A 13093-nucleotide genomic window follows, 5' to 3' on the forward strand; every position below is an offset into this window, starting at 1 on the left:
GATCAAAAAAAAAAAAAGATTTGTAAGTTCAATGAAGTATAATAAAGTTATATCTTCTACTGCCTTTTATTCCTAGAGATCACAATTTGCCATCTCTATTCAGTGTCAAATAGCATTAAAAAATAAATGGAAAATCTGCAAAGAAAAGAATGAGAATTTATTTTAGATCAAAAGTCAGAACTCTAATTTATTTACAGTCAGACCTGGTTAATCAAAATTACTTTGGTTCCTCCATCATTATTCAGATCAAAAATCTTTTAGATTTACAAGTCAATGGGAGACACATTCAGCAAGATTGGCTTACTAATTAAATCCTACAGAATTCTAAGTATGTGACTCAGCTAGGTATGGATTACTCAATTGTGATTAAATGTTCTACTTGGCTAAGTATTTATTTTCATAGTATAAACAACACGTTAGAGTCTAGCATGTAAAAACTTGAATGAATCAGGAGAATGTGATTGCCTAAGCCTATGGGCAATCTTGGAGGTTAGCAAGTAAGAAAGAGAGATTTTGGTACCAAATGTTGTTAGCCACACCATAACTTCCTGACTCTATTTTGACAACTGATTCTCATTTGGCTACTGTCAGAGACAGATTGGTATCCTATATGATCTAGAGTAGATAAACCCTATCCTCAGTACTCACTGGTGTTGCCTCTATCATTCTTGTTTTCTAAGAGTCAGAGTTTCCATATTATTTTTTCCTATGCAATTTGTCTTAAAATATCACTTTAAATTTTCTCCATAGATATGGCAGATTGATTTTTCATAATTAGTTTGCTCTTTGTTTTTCTTTCTGTTTCCCCCATCTTTACTATGAGTAGAACGCTGGTCCTCCTCCCTCCCTACTAGGGAAGCAAGTCCAATGACTCTCACCTGCTGCTGTCATTTTCATTCATTACTTCTCAGACAGATGAAGTGGCAATGATCTGTTTGCTTTAGCAAGTAAGAAGCAAGTGGGGCACCAGAAAGGACATTCACTTCATGAGGCAAAGAATCATATAAAAGAAAAGACTACTTAAAAACCAAAATCAGGGTGCCTGGGTGGCTCAGTTGGTTAAGCGACTGCCTTCGGCTCAGGTCATGATCCTGGAGTCCCGGGATCGAGTCCCACATCGGGCTCCCTGCTCAGCAGGGAGTCTGCTTCTCCCTCTGACCCTCCTCCCTCTCATGTTCTCTGTCTCTCATTCTCTTTCTCGCAAATAAATAAAATCTTAAAAAAAAAAAAAAAATCAACACAAAAAAGCCTACATCATCATCTGTGAGTAATAATATCATTCTCTTCTAATTCTTAGGAACTTTAGTAGTCAATGATATAATTTGGAACACTATCAATTACTAACAATCAATAGACTTAAGATAATCTTTTAAAGAATACAAGCCTTTCTTCTTGGTCATTTACGATCCTGCCCCAACCTACATACGACTTTTAACATAGTTCCCCAGAATAGAAATACTTGTTATCAAAGAAATACTTGTTACCTTTCCAATAAAATAGATTTTTCCTGGCACTCTTCTATATTCTCACTTTTGAAGAAAGTTCATACTTTGTGTCATTATTATTTTTCCCTGATATGCTTATGCCATCCAATTCCTCAGAAATTATGACTTTCTAGAAAGATGCTTATGTATCATTCAAGACAACTATCATGGATACTAAAGTTTCTTTAATATATGTGATTCTAATATGTCAAGCCTAACCTGTAAACTCAGCTTTATTTTAAGGCATTGCTCTATCAAGTTGGGCTATGTTCCCTTTGTTTATTTTTCTTCCTGTAATGCTGTTCAGCTCTAACAGTCACTGTACACGAAAGGAAAACCTGAAAAACTGAAGAGCATATGAGGTTACTCTTCCTCCTCACTTCCTTCAGAGCATTCTTGGTAAAGACAGCTAAAAAGCTTTGTGGAATCCCAGGCTGACTGTGTTAAAAAGGATAGATGTCCTTCACAAATACATTCTTCAATATAATCAGCTAAATGATAAGAACATTTTATAGCACTGCTGAGGTTACCCACATTTTCACTTTCAAACCCAGATCTGCAAACTACCCTCCAGCAGACGATACTATTGTTCGAAACAAACAAACCAACTTTACGTGTGCGTGGATAGGTTTCTCTATATTTGACACCTAGGCAGGAAACCTAGATTTCTAATTATATTATTCAACTGTCTGCACTTCATTAAATAACATATGTATTAAAATCAACATCCTTATGGCAGATTTTCTCTTTCTTCCAGAAGTGATTTGAAATGTAAAAAAGACAAAATAAGAATAATGTGTGCTTTGTACAAAAGAATGAGAGGCTTATCCAGGCAGTATATAGTCTGAATTATTTATTTGGCGATAACATAACAGAAAAAGCAAGACATGGTTTCCAAAGGTTTCAGGGAGTCTTCAGGATCGCACACATACCTGTGGCACATGATCCTTCAGACACTGCAAGTATCTCGCTCTGCTGTTTGCAGGCAGCCTGCCGCAGGTAGCACTCATTCTGGTAGCTCTCCCCATTGGAGCCACAGACAGGCACGTAGTCACTGTTGCACTGGGGGGAGGGGGGGCGGGCACAGAGATAGAAGCTAATGGTTAGTACTGGAGCCTGCATACCTTTGACACCTCGAACAGAAATAATCCTTTACAAAAGAAAGCGGTTGTTTTCATTTTCAGCAATCTCCATTGTATCCATGAAAGTCTTTGACCTTGCAAGAGCATCATTCAAAGATACACAAAAGTAATGTCAAGTCAGCTAATCAGTCATTTGATTCAGATGGGGTAAAAAGAAAAAGCTTCTCAATTGATCAGGGTAATTCCAACAAAGTGATCTGGGCAACAATACTGAAAAGATACAGCAACAAAATGTATCAACATTATTTAATACTGTTTTTCAGATATACACCCATCTGGCTTGGTGGAAAAAATCAAAACATGCTATAATATTCAAGTTATTAAAAATAGGTAATGCCTATCTGTGTTTAGAATAGAAGTATACAGTTGAAATGCCAATGAAATCATTTACTCCTTAGTATGTTTTTTTTTTTCTGTTTAATTTTAATCTTTACAAATTTCTAAATATTTGGATAAGACATTTGGATTGCTAATTAATTTGTCATATATCTTTAGATATTGGCAGATATAGTGCAAGAAAAAACAACAGAATATGGAATACAGGGGGAAAAATCAACAACTATTGAACTATATGTAAACTTTATTGATTATTGGAAAGTATGACTATTAATATATATTTCATAAGAGAAAAGTTCATTTTTAAAACAGCCTCATTACATAAAAGTACACATTTTACAATGGAAATTAGGCAACCTACAAGGTATACTCATCATAATATAATCACACTCTAAGGCATTAGAGATACTTGGCTGTGTCCTATACCTGCTAATTACACTAGAGATGTGATTATCTCATGATTACTATTACTGATGTGTTTCATTGTTTAATTGTAACAAATGTAATAACCAAGATGATTATTTAAAAATATCCACCTATGCCAGAAACTAAGTAAAGCAAGTCATACATACACATGCATATGAAAACACTTTTCTGTTTTCCAGTTCTTATCAAAACATTTGGATTTTTGATGGCTATAAATTTATAACACATACAAAATAAACGAACGGTCTAGTGAGATGGCTAGGAAAGTTTTAATATATATGATAATAAACCTAAAACTCTATCGTAAGTTAAATTCAACTCAAAGATATATGCCAAAAAAGGAACAAATTTCCAATAAGGTTATAATCTTATAATAAAAACCTGAAATTTATTTTTTTTACTCTATTTCCTTAGAATATCTGTACTTCCTCCTTTTCCATCAACCATTTAACTCTTGATCTTTGCCTTAATGTAACAATGGCTTAATCATCCTAGTTATTTATACATGAAATGGGATAAGTCAATGTTCTCTGAAATGAAAGTCTCATTTTATGAGTCTTTGTTATTGAAAAAATGAAATATAGCTTAGTAACAGTGATATACTTTTCTTGCAATACTCATATTATGATCTCTATAATTGCTAAGACAATGATTTAGATGTTAAATCATATCTATTTAGAAATTACTTACATGTGATTAAAATGATTTAAATATTTTAAATATGACATATTTTAGAAATCTTTATTTCTACAATTTCTAATCTAGTTATTCTGGAAGCCCTCTATGCAGTATTTCATTTTTACAGTTACACAACTGGCTCCCAGACTCAGCCTATCTATGTGACTATATTTTAAAACTGTTTGGATTAGAACCTTTTACTAATGAGGATCTTTAACTCAACAGGCATTCATTTCTGATCAGGTGATACCTGTATAAAGGCTGCCTTCCACAAGATTTCTGAAGAGATATGTATTTTTTAACTTACATCTGAGAATTGACCTACCATAGGACCCCAAATCATTATCACTACTGAAGAAAAAAGGCAATGGCAGAATGTCAGTGAGGAGTCGAATTCTCCAGTGAACAGCACAGAGGTAACACCAACTAAATGGGGCTGGTGCTTATGTCAGAACCATAGCCTGAGAGGCAGGTGGATGGACAGGTGCTTGATAAATGTGCTGTGTTCTGGACCAGGGAGGATTTATGAGGACCCACTAACACTAAAATGGTATCTGAGCTAATGGAGGAGAGATCAGAAAGAAATGAACAACTGGTAACATATAATAGTCATATTCAGTAGACTTGCTGACACTTTCAGTAGGCAGAAGAGAGTCAAAATTAGTGTGATGGCTGGACTAGTTAGCTTCTCATGTTCGGGTCCTAGCATTGTTGTCTTTGGCTACCTTTTAATCTCCATCTTCAAACCTGCCTATAACAGTTTGTAGATTATTTGGGTCCACATTTTCTTCTCTCCAATCCCTGGAACCTCTCTATTTATCTTTCTTATCTACTTCTGCAGAATACTCCGATGTAGTCAGTGGACGGGGGTGAAGGGTGGGAAGTATTTATTATCTCTGTCAAGTGCTAGTACACAATGCTGATATGCATCTTAAAATATGGAATAAACTGATAAAGCACTCATATGCCACTTCTGAGGGATGCAGTAAGCCAAATGTGAACAGTGCGAAAAACAGAGCTGCCAAGTTCCATGCACAAGCCAAAAGGGAGATTTGTATGGAGCTGAAAAGAGCTTAACTGTAGATTATCAGCACAATGTTTTTGGCCTTTAGTACCATGACTTGCACTCATTAGTATGAATAATACGAGGAGGAAGCATACTTTAAATCATTATGGCTCAGGAACAGGAGTCTGGTCCTAGTTTCACCGATTTCTCTCATTGCTCTTGTGTACATCACTCAACTATTAAATATTTAACAAGTTTATAGCTCAATTTCCCCAACTGAAATGGTTAACAAGGGTATTTGGGAGGATTAACAGAGTCATGTTTTTAAAATACTTTGGAATATTCATCTATAAAAAGAAAAGTAAATTATTTGTCTCATGATGAGCATTTTTTAATATAGTTGATGCACCGTCTAACACTGACACCAAATGCACATATTTAAATTAGAGAAATAAAGGAAAACAGAATAACCCTGCTCATAAAAATAAGCTAAGTACTATGTTAAAATACGCCAAATTATTGGAAATAGTTTTTAGTGGTAATCATGATACTGCTCAGTTTCAGACGAAGGGACAGATTCAGATGTTAAGTGACTTGCTAAAGGCCACCTAGTTGGCTGGTAAGAGAAAAAACAAGACTCAGGCCCAGATGGTTAGACCCATAAATGTATGTGTTGTACAAACTTCCTCTCAGGGGAAAAGTGATTATATTTTCTTAAGATGTTATAAAAATCCGAAGTTTATTTTCCAAATATGTGTTTTTCAGTGGAATGATTTTGCCCCAAAGTGTCCACATTGCTTAAGAAAGTAGCTACATATCACACTCATGGATTCAATGACTTGACACTCTAGAATATATGGAATTCATTTTACTACAAATGAACAAAAAATGTATGTGAGAAGTTTTTCCATATGATTTATTGCTTGTTTGGTTAATAAAGATTTCTTTCAGCTGAGATTTCAGCATCTAGAAGCCATGTATAACTTCTTTTTTTATAGATTGTCGGCACCTTCCATACAGTCTGGCATGTAGAAGGTACTCCACAGATGTTAAGTGAATTCTTGTTATATTCCCAGTTGTCAAAGGCTTAAGAATAATGGCTTAGGATATGGTATGTTTCTCTTCCAAAAAAGAAAAAGATAAAAAACCTGCACATGTCCCAATCCTTTGATCATTCCATAAGTAACTTTTCCTTCTCTGTAACCACATTTCTTTAAATGAAAGAAAATATGACTTTAAGAGTAGGCAAGCCTGTGGCTATGGTGAAAGTGACTCTGTGTGACTTCTCAGGCTAGGTCATTAAAGGATACAGCTTCTATCTGGCTCTTTCTCTCTTTCTGGATGCTTGCCCTTGACACCCAGCCATTGTGGTATGAGGAAGCTCAAAGTAGCACATATGGAGAGATCCACATTAAGGACCAAGGTGTCCAGCTGACATATGAGTGGGAGCCCTGAGAAGAGTACAAGACCAAGCCTTTGAGTTCTCTCCCTCCCTCAGTTAATGCCAAGGGAAGGAGAGATGAGATGTTTCCATTAAGCCCTGTCCAATTGTAGATTCATTAGCAAAGGAAATGTTCATTATTTTTGAGCCACTAAGTTCTGGGCAATTTATTATGCAGTCCTAGTAAGTGGAACAATTGTACATCTAAAGCATGCTTATTAAATGCAAATATTGAGTATTTGAAATAAATAATATCTAAAAAACAGAAGGCTTCATCATATTTTTAAATTACAAACTGATATTTGGTCATTGTATGACCAATGCTATCTATCAATAACTACATATGCATGCTCCTTCCTTCTTTCCTTCTTTCTTTCATTCATCCATCCATCCATCCACCCATCCATCTAATTGTCTCTAAATTTTTCTCTCCACAACTGATTTATCGGATTGAACAGAATGCCATCTGATAGATAGGAACCAGGTTCTGCCATTTCTGGAACTCACATCATCACCCAAAAATCAGTTGTACTACCTTTGATATTGAATTGTCTACAATAACTTGGTATTGTTGTTGCTGTTACTGATATTTTCATTTGCATGTATAATGTTTTGGGAGAAAATTAGACTTGGTTTCAAAGGACCTAGGTTCTTACTTTAAGATCACCACTTAATGATTGTTATTTATATTTCTGGGCCTTAATTTCCTCATCTGTAAAAGGAGGAGAAAATAATTACCTCACTTGGCTGTAATTAATAAAGAGGAGAATATGTTTATTTTCAATCATCTAAGAGAAGTGAAGGCAAATATATGTTTATTTTAGTGTTCCAAGCTGGAAAACTATAGATCACATACACACACTTCTCTTTGAAATTTATCTCTCAGCTAGAATGACCATAGTTTGCATCCTAATTTGAATGAAAGAATTTGTGATTGTATCTGTAAAAACAGGAGAAACAGAGAGTAGATGACCTCAGCTAGTTTAGAATAGTATGTAGGAAAATAGATTATCAGGACATCTCCCTTTTTATCAGAAACTGAGGGGGGGGGGAAACCCCTCAAATTCATTGTAATGTATTGGAAAGGACTGAATCAAGATAGTTTTAGCCTAAAATATCCTATTATTCTTTGCACAACTTGCACATTTTCTTTGATCTTCAACTTAAACCAGCCACTCTATATTCTTGCTATGTGTAGAGTTTAAATTTTCCAGGAAGGAAATGTTTATTTTCTCTTGACAGACGTCTGACAACTATCACAAAGCACAAGCTAATGGCAGTAGTAATCTCGCAGCAAATTTAAATGCTACAGGTATTAGGAAAAAAAAATACATTTTAGCTCCTTATTCAAACTTGCATTCATTGCCCACTCCCTGACCTACTCCACTCAAAAAGTATTTAAATTAGTGACAAATGTAACTGGCTGGCCAAAGCACGAAAAACACAAATATTTTTGTTGATAAAAGTTTTACCAAAATCCTTTGTGGAACCTGAAAACTGAACACAATTTCTTAAATAAGAAAACCATACATCCCTTTTAGTAGCATGCATCGATTTAGATTTTGTGAACTCCATTATTTTTCTCTTGTTGAAATCTTGTTAGAATTATGGCTTTCCATTTGAGGAACATTCTTTTTGGTTCATTTTGTACTGTTTATGAATTCACTTCTTATGTCTACCCTTGGTTATGAAAGCAAGACAAATTTATGGGAATCACAAACTGAAAGGGGGGAAAATCCACAAGATCCTTTGGGCCTTTAATTAATGATTTATCCCCCTGTATTTTCTCTTTAGTTAACATTTGGAGAAAGTATGAATTGGAGAGCTTTCATGCTCCATCTCTCCCATGTAGTTCATTGAAAGAACATAATTACATTGTTCAGTGTGGCTGGAGACCTTAAAGGTTGGTGTCACATGCATATTAAGTAGGCACAAATATGTTTTTTAACACTATAGTATGGTCTGAAGGAGTGTAGCATGGTCACACCAATACTCACCCACCAGCAGGTGGTGCACTTTGCAGTCGTTTTATTGCTTTTCTTAGAAAGAATAATGTCCAAGCAACTTTGAGCTTATCTACAAACAATTCAAACTATATTTAAATATGAATTCCCTTATCTCTCTCACTGGGAGGTTGAATTCAATTTAAAATATTCAGTTTCATCAACAATTCTAAATACTACATACTGTAACAATTGTTTAGACCTGAATTTGAGTTTATGTTTTCATTTGTTCTGTACCTTTTTTCTTTTTCTTTCTTTCTTTTTTCTTTTTTTAGTTTTGCTTACAATCTTAGAAAAGTTTTCCTTGATCCCACTAATATAGTTGTTTATGCACATATTTCCTGGTTGAACCCTGTGTTAGATTTCATGTGTATTTGAAAAATCCAGCAACACTTAAAGGTGAATATAAGACATTAGTACAACACCTATGATAGTTGACGGTATGTATGCTTGTATAAACATTTTGAGAGAAAAGAAGGTTTATAATTTACACGGTATAAAGCATTTGTTAGATGATGACTATAATAATGACATGAAGAGTTCTATCTTCAAGAGATACTCATAACCTAGTTTTGATGATGTCCCTTTCTTTTAAAAAAATTAATTTTTATTTATTTTTCAAACATGTGGTAAAGTACATTTTTCTAACGTTTATGAAATAACTTGCAGCTATTTGCTCTCTCTTGGATTCCTGGGAGATTCAGCTGTAATTGAATGTGGTACCCATGAAAAGTTGATATATATATTAATAAGTTCCATGATTTCAAAAACTAGCACAGTAGTTTTGAAGTCCCGTTAATAAGGAGTTTATTTAAATACATAACCATTTTGCCCGGAGAGTAAAACCCAAAGCCATTAAAACAGAGCAATATGATCAAAAAATGATAGCCCCAATAAAAAAGAACAAAAGTTCGAATCCATACTTCCTATCCATTGATTATTTTGGCTATTAACCCCAGCAGTTGATTTATAAAATGCATGCTAGATGGGACACATAAACATAATGTACCTCGGACACACCAACAGAACAACCTGAAGCTTTCTACCTCCACTGGCATTTATAACTCTGGCATACACATTTCTCCAAAAAGCTATGCCTTTTTGACATCCGTTGGCTCTCCTGGTAGTACAGCGCTTTTGCGTGGTGCGAGATTTCCTCTTAGCTTGCATAGCTATAAATTGCCAAAGGAGATCCCTCCTTTGTAGTCTCATTAATGAATAAGAAGATACAAAAATCAGACTTCTTACCTTGAACTGACAGACGCAAGTCACAGTGTCTCCAATTCTTAAACATTCCCCATCAAATTTACAGGTGTTGGTGTCACAGAGGAAGAGATCATTTTCTCTGTCATCATAACCTCAAATTTAAAGAGAATACTCCAGTCATTAAAAAATGTTATAGACTTCAGCAAAAAAAAAAAAAAAAAAAAAAAGCACTATCTTGAAGCTTTAAAAGAATTGCTCTAAATTTTAATTCCAATAACCACAGCTGTACTGCAAGGTCATTCTCTACTGATCACCTCCAAAATCTAGTTAAGTGATCAATATTCATTTCTTTTTTTCACAATTCCTTTCTAGTCAATTCTCTTTTAATATTCTTTTTTGATATTGCTATTTTATTTTAACCAAGGTTAATACTGGCAGCAGTGAATAAAGGTTTAACACTTGCTTCCTAGCTTCCTTAATTTTTTCTTATTAAGTAGACTATAGTTTATGACCCCCAAACTCCACATTTTAGAAAAGAGCTGGTGATGGTCTCTGAGTGTCATTTTACCATTTCTCCATTCTTAATCATTCTTTTGCTTTAAGATCTGGAACAACCCCTTATTTGGAATGTCTCCAGACAAAGAAGAAACAAAGCCCCAATAATAAAGATAAACAGGCACAGTGTTTTCTGTGATGGTCTGTCTGGCTCAAATGAAGATTGATCACCTCTAAGTTAACAGGGGTGGAGGGGTGTGCCAGGTTCTTGAAAATCTGCTTGGAAAACAAGTTTATTCTTCTTAGTTTCTGCAGATCTCCTTAAGATACCTGGCTAATAATAAATTTCTTAATTGCCAACCTCAATTTCAAATTTAAGTTAGTTATTTCCTAAAACAATACTACACTTGGGATGAAGCAAACCAGTCATGTTGGACTACAAAGCTGTGCCCATTTCAAACAAGTGATTTTTGCAGGTTGTTTAATATATCTATGATAAGGCACCTAAAAAGTAATTAGACACCTGCAAAGTGGAACTTAGCTTTTCAAAAATAACATATATGCACCCATGAACCACGAATAAGTTAAAGTAAACATGTTAAATTCTATAAAAATACCAAATTTAGAAATTGCCAAAAACAGAACAAAGGCAATCTATTGACCCAAATCTAATAGGGTTGCAAATCTCAACCTGTCTTTAAAAAGCACAAGCTACAGTGATGCATAATAATTTTCCTCATGCAATTTACATCAGTAACAACCTAGAACTACATATTCTTTCATCCTATGAGTTACAGTTGGTCATTCCCACCTCTCCAAAGTTACATACACTTCAGCTTACATACATCCCTGGAAGCCACTTTATTCAGAGCCAGATTTAACTACAGCAGAATTATATTTACAGAAGATGAAAAATTACATGCACACTTGCTAAAACTAGAACAAACCAGACCTAGGGGACAATACCCAGGCATGTTAATGCAATTTAAAATGCCAATGAAATCACACCAGAATCCCGCCAGGGTATACTATGGGCTGTCATACTGAAATGCGAAGCCAGCTCGGAGTACAGCAACTCCCGTCCTCGGGCCCTATTTAATTAGGAGGCTTCAGCAGAGCAAAGTCTGCCAAGCTCTGGCTTTCAGACTCTGAAGGGACCCAGCGAGCAAGAAGAGCGCCTGACCCATTCCAAGGAAGCCTGCCCAGAAATGGAGTCAGCGTCCACCCGGGTCGGTTCCGCCCGCCTGCGCATAAGCCTGCCTGGCTCAGTTATGCCCACCCAGGCCTGGGAGACGGACGAATGATCTTTTCTCAACTTCCCTTCACCATCAAGGAGCTTAGGGAGGCAAGAGAGAAGCATCTCTGGGCTGCAAAAACAACGTCTTTTGCAGCCAAGTAGACTAGGAGGATGTGAGAGAGAGGAAGAGAGGGAGGGAGGGAGAGAGGGAGGAATGAGGGAGGGAGGGAGAGAGAGAATGAATCTCTTGAAACCTAAGCTCCTTCGGAATCCGTGTGACCTGGTCTTGAAAGCGAGACCGGGGCACCTCGTGGCACTTTTGCCAGGAATCAGTGTTTCCTCTACAGTCATTATTTGATTTATTGCTTTCTCGCTTGTTCTTTCTCACAAAGTTATTTCTCGCTCGTTTTAGCCAGACTTTTTTCTTTAATGATGCGAAAGGTTGCGTTTTAGTCTTTCCCCCAAGGGCTGGTGCTCTTTTCGATGGATCCACAAAGCCATCCCGTTTAGTATTTCTTAACATACCCGCAGTTCTAAGTGCAAGGATGCGAAGGTCCCTACACCTGCACTTTCTGCCCACCCCAGACCCCCTCGGCCCCCAGCTTCCTTAGCGGCCTGGAATGGTTCCCTGTGCCCCTCTGGGTGGGGGTCGATGGTCTCAGAGGTCTGGGGCAGTAGGAAGCGAGGGGCCGAGGAGACGCACTAAGGTAGGCTGGTCTGTGCTGGAAACACGTTTCCCCCGCGGGACTAAAGGGGTCGGCGGCTGCGGTTCTGGACTTACCGGAGCAGTTCCAGCCGGTGGGCGTTTGGCAGTCACTCAAGGAGGTAGGGAACGCCGCGAGCTTCGCCGGGCGGGCTACGATGAGCAGCATCACCGGCAGCAGCAGCAGCCAGCAAAAGCCCTCGCAAAGTGTCCAGCTGCTGCACTGCCGCGGGGACTCCCACGGCACCATGACTAGTTCGCGCAACTCTGCAGTAGCAAACGGCTTCCGAAGAACACGCGATCGCGGGGGCCGGGCGGCGGGCTACTGAGCATCCCGCGGGCGGCGGCAGCACGGGCGGCGGCGGTGGCAGGGGCACCCGACGGGGAAGCAGCGGCCAAACCCGCGCATGGTCTCCGGAGTTTCAGAAACATCCAGCGACCCGGCCCAGCCCCGGGAGCGAGAGGGTCGTCCGCTGGGAAGCCGCGCCGGAGACTCGGGGGGCCGCTGCCATGGGGGGGGGCTCTGGGCAGCCGGGGGGTCACGAGGGGGCCGGAGTCCAGAGGGCAGAGGAGAGGAGTCCAAGGAGGCTGGGTGGAAGGAGAGTCAAGGCGCCCCGCAGCCCAGCAGCCGCCTCTCGCGCTCTGCCGCCCGCATCCCTCTGGCGTTTGGGAAGCAGCAGGTCCTTAGCCCGCCCGAGATCACGTGGGAAGAGGCAATCGGGCGCTGATTGGCGGAGCGGGATGCAGGTCCCGGGAGGGAGGGGTCGGCGAGGAGGTGCAAGGAGGAGGCGGCGGCGGATGCCACAGATGGGCTAGCTCGCCAGGCGCTGGCCCGAGCGGGGCTGCGCGGGGACGGCTCAGGGGAGAAGCGCGGGCTTCGGAGTGGGCGACTCCCACACCTTTATATACCACCTGTCCTTTCACTCTCCGCCCCAG

General features: G+C 38.5%; 1 protein-coding gene across 1 annotated transcript in view; it reads right to left on the reverse strand.

The window, feature by feature from the left end:
- Nucleotides 1-12818, reverse strand: part of TMEFF2 (transmembrane protein with EGF like and two follistatin like domains 2) — a 226135-nt gene extending 213317 nt beyond the window's left edge. Inside the window, exons 1-3 of the mRNA XM_045868320.3 lie at nucleotides 12236-12818; nucleotides 9765-9874; nucleotides 2417-2546 (exon numbers count right to left, since the gene is read on the reverse strand). Of these exons, the coding sequence (XP_045724276.1) occupies nucleotides 2417-2546; nucleotides 9765-9874; nucleotides 12236-12407 (412 nt within the window). The 5' untranslated portion in view covers nucleotides 12408-12818. The remainder of the gene's footprint in view (nucleotides 1-2416; nucleotides 2547-9764; nucleotides 9875-12235) is intronic.
- Nucleotides 12819-13093: the final 275 nt, after the last annotated feature.

Source organism: Mirounga angustirostris, unplaced genomic scaffold (assembly GCF_029215605.1).
Source record: "Mirounga angustirostris isolate CCGP_5_RB_7025 unplaced genomic scaffold, mMirAng1.0.hap1 SCAF_3, whole genome shotgun sequence".
Lineage (NCBI taxonomy): Eukaryota > Metazoa > Chordata > Mammalia > Carnivora > Phocidae > Mirounga > Mirounga angustirostris.